Source organism: Heteronotia binoei, chromosome 18 (assembly GCF_032191835.1).
Source record: "Heteronotia binoei isolate CCM8104 ecotype False Entrance Well chromosome 18, APGP_CSIRO_Hbin_v1, whole genome shotgun sequence".
Lineage (NCBI taxonomy): Eukaryota > Metazoa > Chordata > Lepidosauria > Squamata > Gekkonidae > Heteronotia > Heteronotia binoei.
In genome coordinates, this window is record NC_083240.1 from 5,590,850 (window position 1) to 5,608,598 (window position 17,749).

The 17,749-nt window shown below is 46.5% G+C and overlaps 1 protein-coding gene across 5 annotated transcripts in view; it reads right to left on the bottom strand.

Moving 5' to 3' along the window:
• Positions 1-17,749, bottom strand: part of KIF1B (kinesin family member 1B) — a 166,038-nt gene that overhangs the window by 79,517 nt on the left and 68,772 nt on the right. For 3 of the 5 annotated variants that reach the window (XM_060258932.1, XM_060258931.1, XM_060258933.1), the window contains exons 9-13: positions 16,543-16,618; positions 15,006-15,084; positions 13,509-13,651; positions 7,963-8,096; positions 380-459 (exon numbers count right to left, since the gene is read on the bottom strand). In XM_060258932.1, coding sequence (XP_060114915.1) covers positions 380-459; positions 7,963-8,096; positions 13,509-13,651; positions 15,006-15,084; positions 16,543-16,618 — 512 coding nt within the window. Of the gene's footprint in view, positions 1-379; positions 460-7,962; positions 8,175-11,796; positions 11,836-13,508; positions 13,652-15,005; positions 15,085-16,542; positions 16,619-17,749 lie in introns of all 5 variants that reach the window. The other 2 variants (XM_060258929.1, XM_060258930.1) reach the window with 1 other exon arrangement.

The window sequence follows — 17,749 nt, forward strand, 5'->3', positions numbered from 1 at the left end:
TATTTGCCTGGACCCTCTTAGTTGGAGATGCTGGGGATTGAACCTGGGACCTTCTGCTTCCCAAGAAGATGCTCCACCAAAGCAATCAGTGGTGGAGCATCTGTCAAAGTAAGTGTCCGTGGTGGAGCATCTTCCCAAGAAGATGCTCCACCACGGACACTTACTTTGACAGTTATATGAAAACAATCGAGTGACTTGGGGAGGGACGGACACCCCCCGGTAAATAAACAAATCCCTCCCCATTGATTATTATCACCTAGCAAATCATTCTGACCTTTGCAGTTTAGGACACTCCTAATGTAAACTAGAGTTCTGAGCGCTGTCTAAGTTACAGTGCTCAAGAGCTTCAACACAGAGATCCTAATTTCTCACGGCTCACCTCTCCATCCTGATAGCCTCTGTCTTCCGCAGTTTCTCCTCCCATGTCTCGTTCAGCTCTGCGATGATTTTCTCAGATTCCTGCAAGACAACCCAACAAGGGAAATGTAGGAGGCTACATCCGTGTTACCATGTTTTACTAAAATTTTTGACATAAGAAACTGGAGGGCTATGAAATAGCAGCAGAAAATCAAACCATCTGAAGAGAGACAGTCACTCCTCAACAGAGTGTGCAGCTTGCATCCGGAAGATGTGGGTCCTGTTACTGGTTCAGCCATGACAATCCCGTATGCGGCCTTTGCCTTTTCATAAGATGTATAAAGATTTTGCTGTAATAGTGCCAACAATAGTAGTCATTCAACATACAATGTGTATGATTTTAACACACAGCCCCATGGCACAGAGTGGTAAAGCTGCACTAAGCTCTGCTCATGACTTGAGTTCGATCCCAGTGGAAGCTGGTTCAGGTAGCTGGCTCCAGGTTCCATCCTTTCAAGGTCGGTAAAATGAGTACCCAGCTTGCTGGGGGGGGGGCGGAATGTACATGACTGGGGAAGGCGATGGCAAACCACCCCGTAAAAAGTCTGCCGAGAAAACGTTGTGAGAGCAACGTCACCTCAGAGTCGAAAACGACTGGTGCTTGCACATGGGACTACCTTTACCTTTTTTATGATTCTAACAAAATGCATATATATTATACTACCCATTCAATGTGATACAAAACATTCACACAAGGCCACACCATGATCAGTGTTCCCTCTAAGCTGAGTTAGCATGAGCTAGCTCACAGATTTTTAGCCTCCAGCTCACACATTTTTGTCTCAGCTCAGGAAGGCCGGATGACCACAGAGCACACTGATTCATGCAGTCGCTCAGAACTTTAATGCCAGTAGCACACAAAGTAGAATTTCTGCTCACAAGACTGCAGCTTAGAGGGAACGTTGACCACGATGGAAATTGATTATGACTGGGATGGTGCCTGTTGAGAATAATTAATCCTGTGGAAGAAACTCGCAGAAACTCTGCATAATATTGCTGGCCATTAATTGCCTATTGTATCTAGGAGGGTTCACTGATGAAGGTGGCCAGAATGAGATTTATACCCAGGATTCTCGTGTGAACTTTGGATTCTCGTGTTGTTATTCAAATGCATTATTAGAAGTTTGGATTCTTTTGTTGGAATTTAATTGGATTATTAGAAAAACCAATGACATGGCATGAACTGAATTGTTATATTGTGTGAATGTTTTGTACTGCATTGAATGGGTAGTATAATATATATGCATTTTGTAAACATGCACATTGTATATTGAATGACTACTATTGTTGGTGCTATTACAGCACAATCTTTAGATTAGGTCTATATACCGTGATCCTTAATACTTATTTGACTTATTTCTCCTTCACACACACCATTTAAAAAAAAATATCCAACCTGATCAAAAGTTCTACAGATCTAGAGATCTTACACACCGTTTTGTGATGTCTGGATTGGGCCTAATAAAAGACTATTAGATGGCCTTTGTGGATTTTTCCCTCGAATCAATCTAGCTAACTGTAGTCCTTCCCTGGGATAAAGCCTATTTTGGGACTCTTCACCTGTTTGCTTTCATAGAATCATAGAGCTGGAAGGGACCTCCAGGGTCACCTAGTCCAGCCCCCTGCACAATGCAGGAAAATCACCAATCCCTCCCCCCTAAATTCACAGGATGCTCATTGCTGTCAGAGGGCCATCTAGCCTTTGTTTAAAAACCTCCAAGGAAGAAGAGACCACCACCTTCTGAGGAAGCCTGTTCCACTGAGGAACCACTCTCACGGTCAGGAAGTTCTTCCTAATGTCAAGGCAGAAACTATTAGGAAGAACTTTTCCTCTGATCCTGGAGTTTTTGCCATCATCTGGGCATGGAATCTGGGTCGCTGGGGATATATGTGTGGAGAAGAGCCTGCTTCGGCGCGGGGGGGGGGGGGGAGGCGAGATATAAATCCAATGAAATAAAAATAAAATAAATAGTTGTGAATTTCCTGCATTGTGCAGGGGGTTGGACTAGATGATCCTGGAGGTCCCTTCCAACTCTATGATCCGCTTGACACCATGCTGGGGACGAGAACCAGCTGCCGTTGTCCCTTCACTGCACTAAGCATTCCCCTACCCCCCTCAGCCACGCTTCTTCTGACAGTCTGCCAGGCTCTGAGAGGCCATCAGTGCTGGATTCACAGAGGCCAAATCCATCTCTTGCTAGAGGCCAAATGGCCCCAAGAACCCTCTGAAACCTATAAGACGCTGGGCAAGCCGTGCCATCCCAATCCTTGCAGAAGCACCTGGTCGACCAGATGCTAACACCTTCCTTCCCAAGAGAATTTTGCTGAAACTATTCCTTCCGCTCTAGCCGCACATCCTGCACAAGCAGCCATTTGTTCCTTAGAAACTGGAAGGGTGGGGTGGGGGGGGAGAGGAGAAAATGTTTCTCCCACTCATGGCGGAGAAATTGGTCTGCTGTTGGTGAGTTCAGAAGGCTGACCAACAACAGGCCAATTTCTCTAGAAGAAGAATTGCAGATTTATACCACGCCCTTCTCTCTGAATCAGTCTCAGAGCGGCTTACCATCGCCTATATCTTCTCCCCTCCACAACAGACACCCTGTGAGGTGGGTGGGGCTGAAAGGGCTCTCACAGCAGCTGCCCTTTCAAGGACAACCTCTGCTAGAGCTATGGCTGACCCAAGGTCATTCCAGCAGCTGCAAGTGAAGGAGAAGAAGACTGCAGATTTATACCCTGCCCTTCTCTCTGAATCAGAGACTCAGAGCAGCTTACAATCTCCTATATCTTCTCCCACCCACAACAGACACCCTGTGAGGTGGGTGGGGCTGAAAGGGCTCTCGCAGCAGCTGCCCTTTCAAGGACAACCTCTGCCAGGGCTATGGCTGACCCAAGGCCATGCTAGCAGGTGCCAGTGGAGGAGTGGGGAATCAAACCCGGTTCTCCCAGATAAGTCCGCACACTTAACCACTACACCAAACTGGCTCTCTACAATCTAAAGCAGACATAGGACATGTACAGCAATAGACAACATGTCAAAAGCAGATAATAAAAGAGACCAGGGAGGGGGGATGCCTGTGTAAAAGGAAGTCTCCAGGCCTTTGGCTGGGAAATACACACTGTGATGTGAGAAGCTACAAAATTTCTAGTGTCGCTGGAGAGAATGTGCTCGTTTCCCTGACTCGGTTTGCTTCTAGCTGGGAAGCCCATGATGACTGAATCACAAAACTTATCAAAAAATACAGGCTTGCACAACTGTTGTAAACCTGGAGACAGTGCCTTGAATGCTGATGAGGCGGGGGAAGACTCTAGCCGAAACACTGAGATGGTTTTCATATCCAAAGGCATAATTTCAAATCAGAGCACCATGTGACTGCAAAGACAGTCCCATTATATCTGTCAATGGCATGCTTTTAAAATGTGGTGTGTGTTCTATCACACATACGCAAAATATTAATTTCGCGCTGCCTTTTGGAGGCGAGAGGGATGGAAATGAGGGGGTGGGAATTCATTAAGTAACCAGCCTGCTGCCTCAAATGCCCAACCACGGGGGAGGAGAGCTGAAGGACACTTTTGGCAAAACTGACAGATAGTTCTTTCACTGTCGTGGCCTTTTGATGCCATTCAGTTCGGCACACATTCAAGACAAGGCCCCCATTGTCTTGGTTACAGAAGGGGTATTCTGCCTGCTGCACATTTTAATCTCCGGAGTACGGGCCCTTTGCCACGCTGGCTTAAAAATCTGAGACCGTCCAATTGGCTGGGAAAGAATGTGTATTGTGGCTAGTGTAAAAAAATGTGTGTTACCTTAGCACCGGTAGGGTGCCAGAGGATTGCGAGTCTTTTGTTTGTCCACTAAAAAGGGCACTGCCTTTCCTGTTTTACAGAAAGGAACCTGCGGCTCAGGGATACAGACCCAACAAAGGCCACCCAATTAGGTCTTTAAAAGTCCCGGAAGGCTCTGGAGCTACTCTTAATTCTACCCTCCAGAGGGAAGCTGAGGAGGCTTCGGAATGACTCTACTTCACAGCACTGGTCTAAGAGACCGAAGTCATCACTGTGATGGAATCAGTCTATTGCTCCGAGCAGCAGTTCTGGCATATTGTCAGAGCTCTGACAAATTGTCAAAACTTCCTGTAGCTCACCAACACAGAAGCAGCACTGACAGCGTCTTAAAACCTGGTTAACCTACATTTATTGTCGTCCTAACAACAAATGTGTTCTAGATCCACCTCCTTCTGCTCAGAAATTCTGAAACAAGAACGATCTCAAGTGAGCAAAAACGTTTTGCAGGCGTTTCGGCTCGGAACAAGCGAACCGTATTTATTTCTACGACTCCGCTCTTCAGGAAGACACGAGGCAGATATGCTCCTCCTTGCTCACTAAGATCAACTGCAGACAATCATTCAGTGATCCTCCACTCTATAAGATGGCCATCACAATCCATGCTTTGGTAACGTCAAGATTAGACTACTGCGGTGTGTTCTGCATATGGGGCTTACCCAGAAGACACTGTCTGGGCAGACACAAAAGAATTCCATCTGTCTTTTGCCAGTCCCAACATATTTATAATACTTATACCTTGCCTGATCTCAGAAGAGAACATGCAAACCCTGGTAACTCCCTCAGTACCACTGGCTGCTAATCGTTTTGGGCTTGATTCGAGGTGCTGAACAACCTGGGCCTAGAGGAAGCTCCCATCTATTAGGATCTATCAAAGACACTCTGCTCAGAATATTATCAGAGGCAAGGCCAACAAGTATTCCTGCCAACACAGTACAACTTCCTCCCTTCGGAAGCTCACCTCTCTTCTTCAATGGCCTCTGCCGGAAAGCAGATTAAGACCTTTTTGCTTTGCCGGGCTTTGAATGAATTTATTTTAACTTAGTGAACTGACTTTTGGGTAGTGGCCCCTGATTCTGGAACCAAACCTGGAGAGACTTATTGGGTCCAGGACCTTGTTCAGACAGGCCTTTGATGATTAAGGAATCTGCTGCTGACAGGACTGCCAACTACAACTTCCCTCTCGATTAATCTATCGTTTTGTTCTACTATATTTCTAAGTAGCACTGCTCAGGCACACGGTTGAAAAATGAGCCAGATGTTCCCTACGTAAATATTTGTTTTTTCCTGAACGGCCAGCATGGAGATGTAATTTCAAGCCAGCACTAGAGGGCCGCTGTGTCAGGATTTGCCAGGAACCTCCCAAGTGCTACGAATGTAATTTATTTCAATGCTGTTGGATGAAACGTCACTCTGATAAAGTACGCCTCCCTCTCCTCCCCCGCCGGCCCCATGGCCATTTCTGGGCGCAGAGCGACTCTCGTAAACACTCTCCATAAGCAGATGTTCAGTCTCCCACTAGCAAGCACTCGAGCCACTTGAAGCCAAGGTTACAAATCTGGAAAAGATAACGGATTATTTTGACAGCAGCTCCTGCCAAGTTAGTGATTCAGGGTATGTGGTGGGCTTTAAAGCCTGATGCAGACGGAAACCGTGGAAACGTCTGGCAAAGAACTTTGGTTGTTTGCCGAGAACAAAAAAAAAAATCAAGCTAAGAAACCTAATCTGTACTCATCTGTTGATAACTTAGCATTTATTTTGCATCTGCTAGTCCCGGTATTCAAGAAGATACACAGCCCCCTACCCTACAATGATCAGAAGCACTGGGAGGACTGAACTCAAGAGCACCCTCACTGGATACTTCCCTTCCACGCAGGGTTTAAGCATTCTGCATGTTGGAAATCTGCAAGCTGCTGAAAGTCTGGTTATGTGCGCAGCAAGATTAATGTCATAGCATTATATTAACTGAACATCAAGAATGGCATAATGGAAGAGGCTTGAAGCCTGTGGCCTCCGGGATTCAGCAAAAAGGGTTGCTATAGAAGACAGCGCCAAGCGGTTTTCCAGAGATGATCCGGATGAACATACGCAGCTGCCTTTTACCAGGGGAGACCCTTAATCGGTCCTCAGCTCAGGGCTGTCAACTTCGATTCCATTTCATCCAGCCACTCTTCCAGGGAGCTCGGGGCACCATACAGCACCCCCCTTTCAAAATGGATCCTCACAACCACCTTGGGAGGTAGACCAGGCAGAGAGAGAGAGAGCCAGCGTGGTGTAATGGTTAAGAGCTGTGGACTCTAACCTGTAGAGCCAGGTTCGATTCCTCACTCTTCCTCCACGCGAAGCCTGCTGGGTGACCTTGGGCCAGTCACTGTTCTCTCAGAACTCTCTTAGCCCCACCTACCTCACAAAGTGTGAGGAGGGAAAGGCGACTGCACACCGTTTGGAGACGCGCTTTTGAGAACAGCGGGGTATAAAAACCAACTCTTCTTCAACGCCACTCCAGCGAGCTGTGGCAGTGTGGGGATTTGAACCCAAGCTCACCCAGTCCTAGTCAGAAAAAACTACTAGACCGCTAGAGGCACATCTAACCAAAGGGAAAGTAGCTCTCTAAGGACTCAAGACACAGAAAGGTCTCTCAGCATCTGTTAAATGAGACCCTCTTAACAAGAAATGTCAGGCATTGATCCTTGGGCCTTCTGCATGCAACGTGTGTTCTGCCGCTCAACCACAGAAGATGCACACAACTTCATGTAATCGTGAATTGCCTACACAGCTTATGGGATAGGGGAAGATGTTTGTTTCTGCCTCGATAGAAAGAAAGGCCAACAAGGCCAAAATTATCCTTCTGACATGCTCTCAGGAGCAAAGCATTAACTCTAACCGAGTAAAAGTGTCCATGACCAAAGCATCAGTACGATAAGGCTGGAAATGTAACAGGCGTTCTAATGGGAAAAGAACCTCAACCTTTGGGGTAAAGCTTTCATTTCAGGTCTTCACTTGAAAACCTCAGCCCGTCTCTCTCTATAACTGTTTCCATGAAGCTTGACGCTCAAGGAACTTGAAGAAGATGATATTGGATTTATATCCCGCCCTCCACTCCAAAGAGTCTCAGAGCGGCTCATAACCTCCCTTACCTTCTCCCCCACAACAGACACCCTGTGAGGTAGATGAAGATACTGGATTTATATCCCGCCCTCCACTCCGAAGAGTCTCAGAGCGGCTCACAATCTCCTTTACCTTCCTCCCCCACAACAGACACCCTGTGAGGTGGGTGGGGCTGGAGAGGGCTCTCCCAGCAGCTGCCCTTTCAAGGACAACTCCTACCAGAGCTATGGCTGACCCAAGGCCATGCTAGCAGGTGCAAGTGGAGGAGTGGGGAATCAAACCCGGCTCTCCCAGATAAGAGTCCGCACACTTAACCACTACACCAAACTGGCTCTCCAACTTGAGTTGGGGGCATCTACCCAAAGGAAGACCAGCCAGCTCACCTGGACTCCGGGCACTTGAGAGTTATCCTCAGCTGCATCTGTGCTTTGAAGCAGAAAAGCCAACCAATATCCCAGACTCACTCAGTGCACGAGACTGTGATCATTCATAAATTACACAGTAGTTTCAATTCATTCGACACCACGTTCTTCTGTTACTCCAGAGTTCCAGTTTCGACATAAGGAATGCAGGGGGAAGTTCATGAAACTGACGTACCTTCAATCGTTCGATGGCTTCCTCTCCTCCAGGAGTGGACATGATCCTCTCTTGGATGCTGGAGACAGACGTTAAGCCCACCTGACTACTGAGAGAGCAGGAAGATGGAGACGCAGTGAGGGAGCCCATGGACGCTGTGGAAAAATGGCCAGGACGTTGGTTCTCGGACGCTAGCAAGTATCTGTGCTTACTGTTCTGAAAATCTTTCAGATCTGGGAGAGAAAGACGGACAGGAGGGAAGGCAAAAAATAGGAGAGGGCAAGGGGGCAGATCAAAGGAGAAAGGAGCAGAAAAATAAAGGGAAGGAGGAGACACGGGGAGGAGACACCAGTGTAAGAGGAGAGCACATAAGCAGCAACATAGACAGGATTCAAATTGTGAGATGGCAGCTCTGAAACATTTCCTTTAATGAACCTTCCTGAATATGAAGACTTTGGCAGGGGCTGCCGTTACTTTAAAGGAGGCTGGCAGCTAGTAAGAGTCAAACCCAGCTATGGACCGGTTTCCTCTCTGAAGCCCTTCTCCTTCCAGTCTTTCAGAGGACAATTCTTTTTGTCATGCCTTGACAAAATATTCCTCAGCTTTTTTAACACTACTGTCGATTTTCTGGAATTCTGAAGTATTTGGTATCGATACTTTAATAAAAATATTTCAGAGGGGACTTAAAGGTGCCGGGTGGAAAAGTGGACGGGGGCAAACTGAATAAATAGGTACTCCAGGAATATAACAGCCTGAAACTATTACAGTTAGCACCTGCAATATGTTTTAACCAATTGTTTTTATGTTTTATTGTTGATTATTCTACCGGTCACACTAATGTGTTTGTGTCGACCCTAGGTTTGTGAGCCGTCCTGAGCCTGCCTTTGGCGGGGAAGGCGGGATGTAAATTAAATAAATAAATATAAGACGACGACAATGACATTGGATTTATATCCCGCCCTCCACTCCGAAGAGTCTCAGAGGGGCTCACATCTCCTTTACCTTCCCCCCCCACAACAGACACCCTGTGAGGTGGGTGGGGCTGAGAGGACTCTCATGGCAGCTGCCCTTGCAAGGACAACTTCTGCAAGAGCTATGGCTGACCCAAGGCCATTCCAGCAGGTGCATGTAGAGGAGTGGGGATCAAACCCAGTTCTCCCTGATAAGAGTCTGCACACTTAACCGCTACACCAAACTGGCTAAACTATCAAGTTTCTGAGAGACAGACTTTAAAGTTACCCTTTGGCTCTTTACTACTGCCACTAGGATACTGTGCTGGTGCAATCTGAAGGAGACAACTGAGCACCAGTGAAAGCAAACCAGGACTAATAATCACAGGGGAGGGACGGTGGCTCAGTGGCAGAGCATCTGCTTGGGAAGCAGAAGGTCCCAGGTTCAATCCCTGGCATCTCCCAAAAAAGGGTCCAGGCAAATAGGTGTGAAAAACCTCAGCTTGAGACCCTGGAGAGCCGCTGCCAGTCTGAGAAGACAATACTGACTTTGATGGACCGAGGGTCTGATTCAGTAGAAGGCAGCTTCATATGTTCATATTTGGTCAATGATATGGACTTACAGTAGTCTGCCAGTTCAAGCTGTCAGGCCAGGTTGCAACTAAGGCATTTAATTTGATAGGGTGGCAAGAAAGAGTTAATCAACTGTTTTTCTTCTTCAGTCTACTTGTCCATCAAAAGATGGACAATACATGCAGCTAGGTCCCGTTTTCAACAAATGCTGACGGATTTCATTTTGGACTAGCTGATCTTGTACCAAAAACCCCACTGAAAATCCTTTTTTTTATTTACTGAGAAGTTATTTAAAAGGGGGCCATGCTTCATGAAGGATGCCTGAAGACATCCCCGTAAGAAGGCAGGACCGAGAATATCTCCAGCTGATACAAATCCTTCTCCCCTCCCCTGCGCTGGCCCACAAGTTTACCACTGTCTGTTCAGCTCTAGGCAACTTGCCCTGTAGTGCCTATGGGAAGTTAGGGAGACAGTGAACTCATCAGCCTGCAAAATGCTGCAAGACTACCTAGAAGCTAAGTTTTGAGGTTGTTTGAAAACCGCCATCCACAAATACAAAAACAGGAACGGGGAAAGAGAGAAGAAATCAGGTAACAAGGAAGTTGCCAGGATGCGCCAAGCAGGCAGAGAGAGTTCATCGGACGTCCGGTGGAAGAAACTCATGCATTCGGAGGCAAGAAGGCCGAGCTTGCAATTGCTATGGCTGCTGCACAGATCTGGTGCACGGAGTTTGCTCTTGCACCATGCACACGCTTCTCTCTCTTTGGTAAGTTGCAGCAGCTCCAGCAGCTCGCTCTGAGGCTGGGGTTAAGCTCAGCAAGCTGGAAGCGACATAAGAGAGAAAGGCCAGAAGCAGAAACAGGGCGGAGATTTGCACTGCCAGGTACTCAAGCTCAAGGAAATTCCAGACAGATCTCTTCCACCGTGCGCCTTGTTTGGGGTATGAACAGTGGTGTCGATAAGCGAGTCTCACAAAGTAAACATACTCCAGCACTCCATGTGCTCCATCCCTTCAACTGCTGGAACTAAACTACCTCCATTCTTCCCCCCCCGCCCCAGTCTATCTACATGGCAGATTTGCAAAACAGCCGCTCTGCTGGCTGCTCACAATGAGCACTTTCACATGGCTAGGGAAGGAAGTCCAGTCAACTGGAGAAGTATCATCTCTCCACTCAGATACCTTCAGGCTCACGTGTAGTCTGTGGAGCTGTCAGCAGCTTGCTCCCAGGCAAAACCAAACGAGGCCGAAATCTGCCCTTTGTATGTACTTTGCTGATGTATGCTCACCACCTCTGGTTTTGCTCATCATTCACGAGGAGCATGAAGCTAGAGCGGGAACGCAGGCGCAGTCCCAACCAGTGTTCCCTTTAAGCTGCGTTAGTGTGAGCTAGCTCACAGATTCTCAGCCTCCAGCTCACGCATTTTTGTCTTAGCTCAGGAAGGATGGTCCCAGAGCACACTAATTTATGCAGGAGCTCACAACGTAGAATTTTTGCTCACAGGACTCTGCAGCTTAAGAGGGAACGCTGGTCCCAACCACAGGCAATCTTTATCCAGCCTAGCTGCTGAGATTTCCAGCTTGAGAGGAATGGACTTGAGGCTCGTTTACAGAAAAGTCCACTCAGTTTTAAGTATGTCTGATGTAAACTTTTCCTTCTAAGAAAGGAAATCCCTTCCTTCCTTTACAAAGTCTGGAAAGAAACATACTCTCCCTAAGCATATTATGTGAGCCCATCGCTCTAATCGCTGTTTTCTCCATATCTAAAGATAAGATAACTTTCTTCAGTGGAGAAACAAACACTCTGCTCTTGAGACATCAGTTACCTCTGTGCAAAAGGAATACAACAGTATTGTTTTTTTAAAAAAAAAAAATACATGAGGCAGCTGTCAGAGCAGAGAGTGTTTTAAACTGAAAAGCTGCTCATTCTTGTTCAGGGATCCATTATTTCTCTTTTTTAAACACATGCCATTTGGTGCAATAAGTCACACGCTTCTACCGGAATGACGGCTTCAAATCAAATCAGGTTTATTATGGTCAAAAGACCAGCAAGGAATTCTGGTTTCAAAAAATCAGTAGTGCAAACTCCACTGGGACTCTTCTCCTCTTCTCTAGCCCAGCAACACTTTCCAAGAGCTCCTGAGTTTGCACTTTGGCAAAAGCCAGCTCCAAAGGAATGGCCATTGGCTACGTCCAACTCGGTCGAAACAAAGACCAGATTCCCCGCTCAAAAAAAAAAAAAAAAGGTTCTGTCTGGAATTGCCTTGCGAGGGACAGAGCACAAAGTGCAGCCGGAAGCCGGTTAGCAAAAGTTACTAGTTACGCGATACACACATTTGCCTCCACTCCCAGAGAAATCTCCAAATGGATCGACTGAAGGAGGAAGTAGGAGGGAAGATACAAGAAGGGTAAAAATATTCAGGATCAACAGTTGACACGGAAAGGGAAGAGAAGGCTCGGAACGGGATTAAAGCACAGATTCTTCGTTGTACACAAACAGCTTGTCTGGTTTGCTAAGAGGCCAAACCAAGTGACATTTGTTTTTATACTTAAGAACCCTTTCTCCATTCTTTTTTGGGTGAAGATACACCATGCATGCCAATTATGCCCTCTCTCTCTCTTTTTTTAAATAAAGAAAAAACATTTTAAGCCAGGAATGCTCCTTGGCAGACAAATGAACACCCACAATCAAGTTCAGCATTCATTCGGAAAATCCACCAGCACAAACGAAAGATTTGCCCAAGAAGAAAGATTTATTCTCTGTCGTGCTGGTTTTAAGGCTCCCCGCTCCGCACAAATGAGAACAAATCCACAAAATGCCACCACACTCTAAGTCCGTGTATTGTCTCCTCTTTCCGTTGCTAGATCCTGCAGCGCAGAATGAACCGCACAGGATTGGGGCCCATTAGGACTTCTGCTTTTGTGGGCCCCTCCCACCACAATGACAGCAATATTAAATAACAGCAATATTAAAAGTTAGTTGTGATATAACTTTAAATACTTTGACATTTTACTTTCTCCCCCCCCCCCCCCCGTTTTAGGCAAAATGGAATCTATTTCCATGGGCGCTACACAATTCATATATTCTGAAGAGAGAGAAAAAAATACATTTTCTTCAACGCTAAGAGTTCGCCCCCCCCCCCCCCCGATTTAATGGCGGGGGCAGGGAAAGACAGGTCTCATTCTTCCCATAGAGGGAGGTGGCTAAAACACTCTTTGAGATCAAAATGCTCAGACCTTTAAGACATGGGAGCATTTTCACCATGTTTCAGTGTCAAAGTGTCCCACAAACCCATTCACTGCCAATCTCCCACACATTTTTATCTTTAAAAACAAGAGACTGGGATGCATCGTTTGAATCCGACAGTACTCCAAAGTCTCTTCTTTGATGAACGCAGTACTTCATTTCGAGAACTGGCTACTCCCACAGAGTACTTCGGTGGAGGAAGCGCTCCATTATGGATTTAAATCCAGATCCTTCCCACCAAAAAACCCCTAAATTCTACAGATGGAACTAGATGACTCATTTTGTTCAATTTGTGCAACTGAACAATGATTCAACCCCCACCCCTCCCAAAGAATCTACATTCTCTTTTTTCTTGTATTTTTGAGAGCCAGGGAGAGCAAACAGGAAGGTGGTGGTGGTGGGGGAACAGCTGGAACTGACAGCTAGGGGATCCCGCTGAGGGAGCATGGCCGAGAGAAGGCAAGCTGGGCCCACGTTCACAGCTCTCGGGAGCCACTACAATTCTTGTGACTAGGCGGGAAAATATTCCAAGGTCCCAGAATGGTGGAAATCCTCTTTCCACAGCCAAAAACTGCCTGCTGCGATCTCTGCGCTGAACAATGCCTCTGAGAAAAGCCTGCTGGGTTCCAGCCGAGGCTGTGAGACTGCTGAATCAATGCATCTCCACCAAGGCCACTTTCGCCCCCACTCAAATCTTCAGATCTACTGAAGCACCTGGATTTTTGTTAGTCTCTGAGGGCGGATAAGGCATTTACCTCCCACGCCAGGGAGGGGCCTAGAATCTGTTTAAGCCACTTACTGTCAATAATATCTCCAAGCCCTTGAGCGCGAAGAAGGTCCTTGAGCCGCGTCACCTCTTCTTTCAGCTCCCGCACCAGTTTGGCGTTGGGATCTTCATTGATAACTGCATTGCATTTGATCTGCTTGGCCCGATCTGCGTATCTGGAGAGCCAGTCAGATATAGCGGCAGTTCATTTTGTTGTTGATGTTGTTGTTGTTGTTGGGGCAGGGAGGTGATACTAAAAGACAATACCCCCCTCCAAATCACCCAGTGATTCCACCCCCCCCCACCTACCTACAGACCAACATACTAGACAAAGAAAAGAAGATGGGAAAAATCAAGGGGGTGAACAGGAAAGGTGAAAGAAGAACAAAAAGAAAGGAGGGGAGGCAAGGTGTGCTTCATCGAGGTCTATTTATCTTAAGAGATATCTACCTCGCCTTTCAATCAGTGGATCACTAAACACTTCACAGTACATTAAGACAAGGAAACAGGGTTTCATATGAAATGTGGCTCTCGATTCATCTCTCAGCTGCATAGAGATGCTAAACCAGGGGTGTCACACATGTGGCCTGGGGGCCAAATCAGGCCCTCGGAGGTCTCCAATTAGGCCCCCCAGCTACTGGCTGTCATCTGCTTCCTTCTCCCTCTCTCGTTTCCTTCTGCATCACAGCTTGCTTTGCAAGGCTTGCTCAATTGCACAGGAGCTACAGAGCAAAGTTTCTATTTTCTCCTTTGGCTGAGGCTCCTCCCTTAGGGAGGAAGGGGGGAAGCAGAGCTTGCTTTGCCAGGCTCTCTCAATTGCACAGCAGAGCTACTGACCCAAACCTCTCTTCCTTCTATTGGCTGAGGCTCCTCCCCCTTCTGGCCCCCTGGGGAAGGAAGGAAAGAGCCAGAGCTTCCTTTGTCCAGTTCCCTGGATCACATGAGAGAGATACAAAGAAAGCACCTTTAAGACCAGTGAATGCTAATGTTTTAAGTTTAAAAAAAATCTTTCATTGTGTTTGCATGTGTCCTTTATAAAGTTTATATCTCTGCTACCTAATCTTAACTAGGTACACACATGGCCCAGCCTCACATGGCTTGGCCCAACAAAGTCTCATTTATGTCAGATTTGGCCCTCATAACAAATCAGTTTGACACCCCGGTGCTAGAGGCACATGATTTTAAAGCTTTTTCTAGCCCTCTGTTCCTTCAGGAGCTGCAATGAGCCCCGGGGGATACTGTTCCTCAGGATATTTGCTTCCATCCAAAGTTTTACAAGTTATGCACGCAGCAGTCCTACCACATTCTCAAAACTCACAGTTGCCCAGTTCATGCAGACTACCTTTCTAAAAGTGGATCCCAGTAACTAGCTCTCCTCTCCCTGCTTGAATTTTAGGGTTCCAAGGAGCGGACTGCAGAGCCTCCGATTCACTTTTCAGAGACTTGCCATTTAAGCTTCACATGACAAACGACGGGACAGAAGGCAAAACAGAACACCCAGAGGTTCTACCTCACATTACAGAAAAATACCTTAAAGTGCTTAAAGTTTCATCGTAGTTTATATCTGCCGGACTCAAAGCAGCCACCATGGCAGTTCGGGAGTTGCCACCTGCAAGGCAGAAAAATATTACAAAAATAAACCTAAGATGGTTTTATGTACGTCACAAATCGGACTCCTGACTATGTAACGGGGACAATTATAAGCAACAAAATTATCAGTTTATTTTATCTCTTAAACAGGGTATGCATTTGAAAGATGACACACAAGTCTTGTGTCTAAGGAGCTGTTAAGTCCTCACTGGTTTCACAGAAACAAACACACCAAATCTAACCTTCATTAGACTTCATTTTTCTAGAACCATGACAACTATTAAACAGCTAAAAAAAAAAGCCAAGATTTGCTAAACCTTAACGGGGTTTATACATGAAGCCGACTTGCGCTGTCATTTCAGGACCTGTCTACTTGAGGGACCGTCTTTCCCCGTATGAACCCCAGAGAGCGCTGAGGTCAGCTGGAAAGAACCAGCTGAATATCCTTGGGCCAAGGGAGGCTAGATTGAAGACCACCCGGGATCGGGCCTTCTCCATAGCAGCTCCCCTACTGTGGAACCAACTTCCGGAGGAGGTACGGGCCCTGTGATGTTTAGACCAATTCCACAGGGCCTGCAAGACCCACCTCTTTAAAATAGCCTTCACTTAATACCGAGCCAAGAAAGTCCTGCTGGATATGTTTTACGTTTTAGTCACTGGATTTTATGGAAGATCTTAACTATAGCACCATAATGTTAATCTTAATGTAAGTTTTAATGATTTTAAGGATGATTTTATAATTGAAATTGTAATTATTGTATATGGTTTTATTGTACATTGTATTTACGTGTTGTGAGCTGCCCTGAGCCTGCTTTGCGGGGAGGGCAGGATATAAATAAAAAGTATTATTATTATATTATTACTGGTCTATCAAACCCAGTATTGCCTGATCTGACTGGCAGCAGCTCTCCAGGGCTTCAGGCATTTACTACCTCACCTTTTGAAATGGAATCTGCCACTTTCTGCATGCTGTTCTAGTAAATGCTCTTTTAGAGAGCCATGGTCCTACCTCAAGCCACAGGGCATGCCTCATGAATCTACCTTACACTGAATCTACATTACGCTTAAAAACATAAGAGAAGCCATGTTGGATCAGACCAATGGCCCATCCAGTCCAACACTCTGTGTCACACAGTGGCCAATATATGTGACACAGAGTGTTGGACCGGATGGGCCATTGGCCCACTTGGTCCATCAAGCTCAGTATTGTCTACTCAGGCTGGCAGGGGCTCTCCAGAGACTCAGGCTGAAGTCTTCCACATCTCCTACTGCCCTGTCCTTTTAATTGGAGATGCCAGAGGCTGAACTTGGGACTTTCTGCACGCCAAGCAGAGGCTCTACCACTGAGCAACAGCATCTCTAAGCCCCAGTCTCAAAGGTGGTGGCTCCGTCATAACCTAAACGTAGCACAGCAAAAGGAAATCGATAACCAGCTGTAAATTTAAACTCGAGGACAGCTTTCTCCGCATCAGCATACCTAGGTTTTCCCGAAGCAGCCACGTCAGCACAGAATCCCTGTACGGAATAAAGTCAGTCTTCTTTTTCTTCTTGCTCTGCAAATAGACATTTAAGTGCTGTAAAATCTGTTCCTTCAAGTGACGTATTTGCTAAAAATGATTTCAAACTGCAATTAAGGCATGTGATACAGAGACACCTCAAAAGAAACAGCAGTGAGAAATAGTGACAAGTGGGAAGAGAGGGCAGGACAAAAACGGCACGATGATTCAGGGGCCAGAATCCAAAGAACTCCTGCAATGACGCCGAGGGGTTTGGGAATGCCTGGCAGCGCCTTCGTTGCACCATCACAGTCTCCTTTGGAAGGCCTTTTCAAATTCAAAAAGCAACTTGCCATGTGGCCACTGCTATGAAAGCCACACCTAAGGCATCCTTTTTGGCGAAGAACTAGTTATACATTGCTTTGGATTCTAGCCCAGGACATTTAGGCTGAGAAAACCAAATCTGGCCCTGAAAGCAACTTCTCAAAGCCATTTGCACTCGGGGTGCTGGACCCCAGGCTCAGAGAAAGAGTATTTTAAATCCTCTGAAATAAGGGATTCCATGCTGCTGAATTGCTGTCCTAGCTCTGCCTTAATTTTTATTTAGGCATTTATACCCTACTTTTCTCCCCAAAGTGGCAACGTTATTTCCCTCTCCTTCTGTCTTGAGCCTCACAACAGCCCTGAGAGGTAGGTTAGGCTGAGAGACTGCGACTGGTCCAAGGTCAGCCAGCGAAACTTCCATGGCAGAGTGGGGAAACAACAGCGGGAAATGGGCTGGCAAACTACAGCGTGCACCAACTCTGGTATGGCCAGACGGCTGAACCGCAAAACCAGCACTGTAGTCATTGCTCTTTGGAGAGGGAGTCCCGAGCAGACAGAAAATGAAAGCATACAGAAACCCAAACAACACTGTGTCATGCAATGACAGTGATACCGTGACTTGCTGTTTAAATAAATTTGTATATTTAACAAACTAGTAACAGGTTAGACACAAGGCTGCAAGTGAATAAAGAACAAGGACATTTTTGTCTACGTATGTTGCAAGCTTATCAGTGGTCCCTTTAACTAGATGTTCCCTTCCTCTAATGCCAAAGACTCACCACCCTTGGGGGAGGCACCCTCCTGCTGCAGCCTTTCCAGAGACACCACTCCTGAATACAGCCTTTCCAGAGAGAACACTTCCCC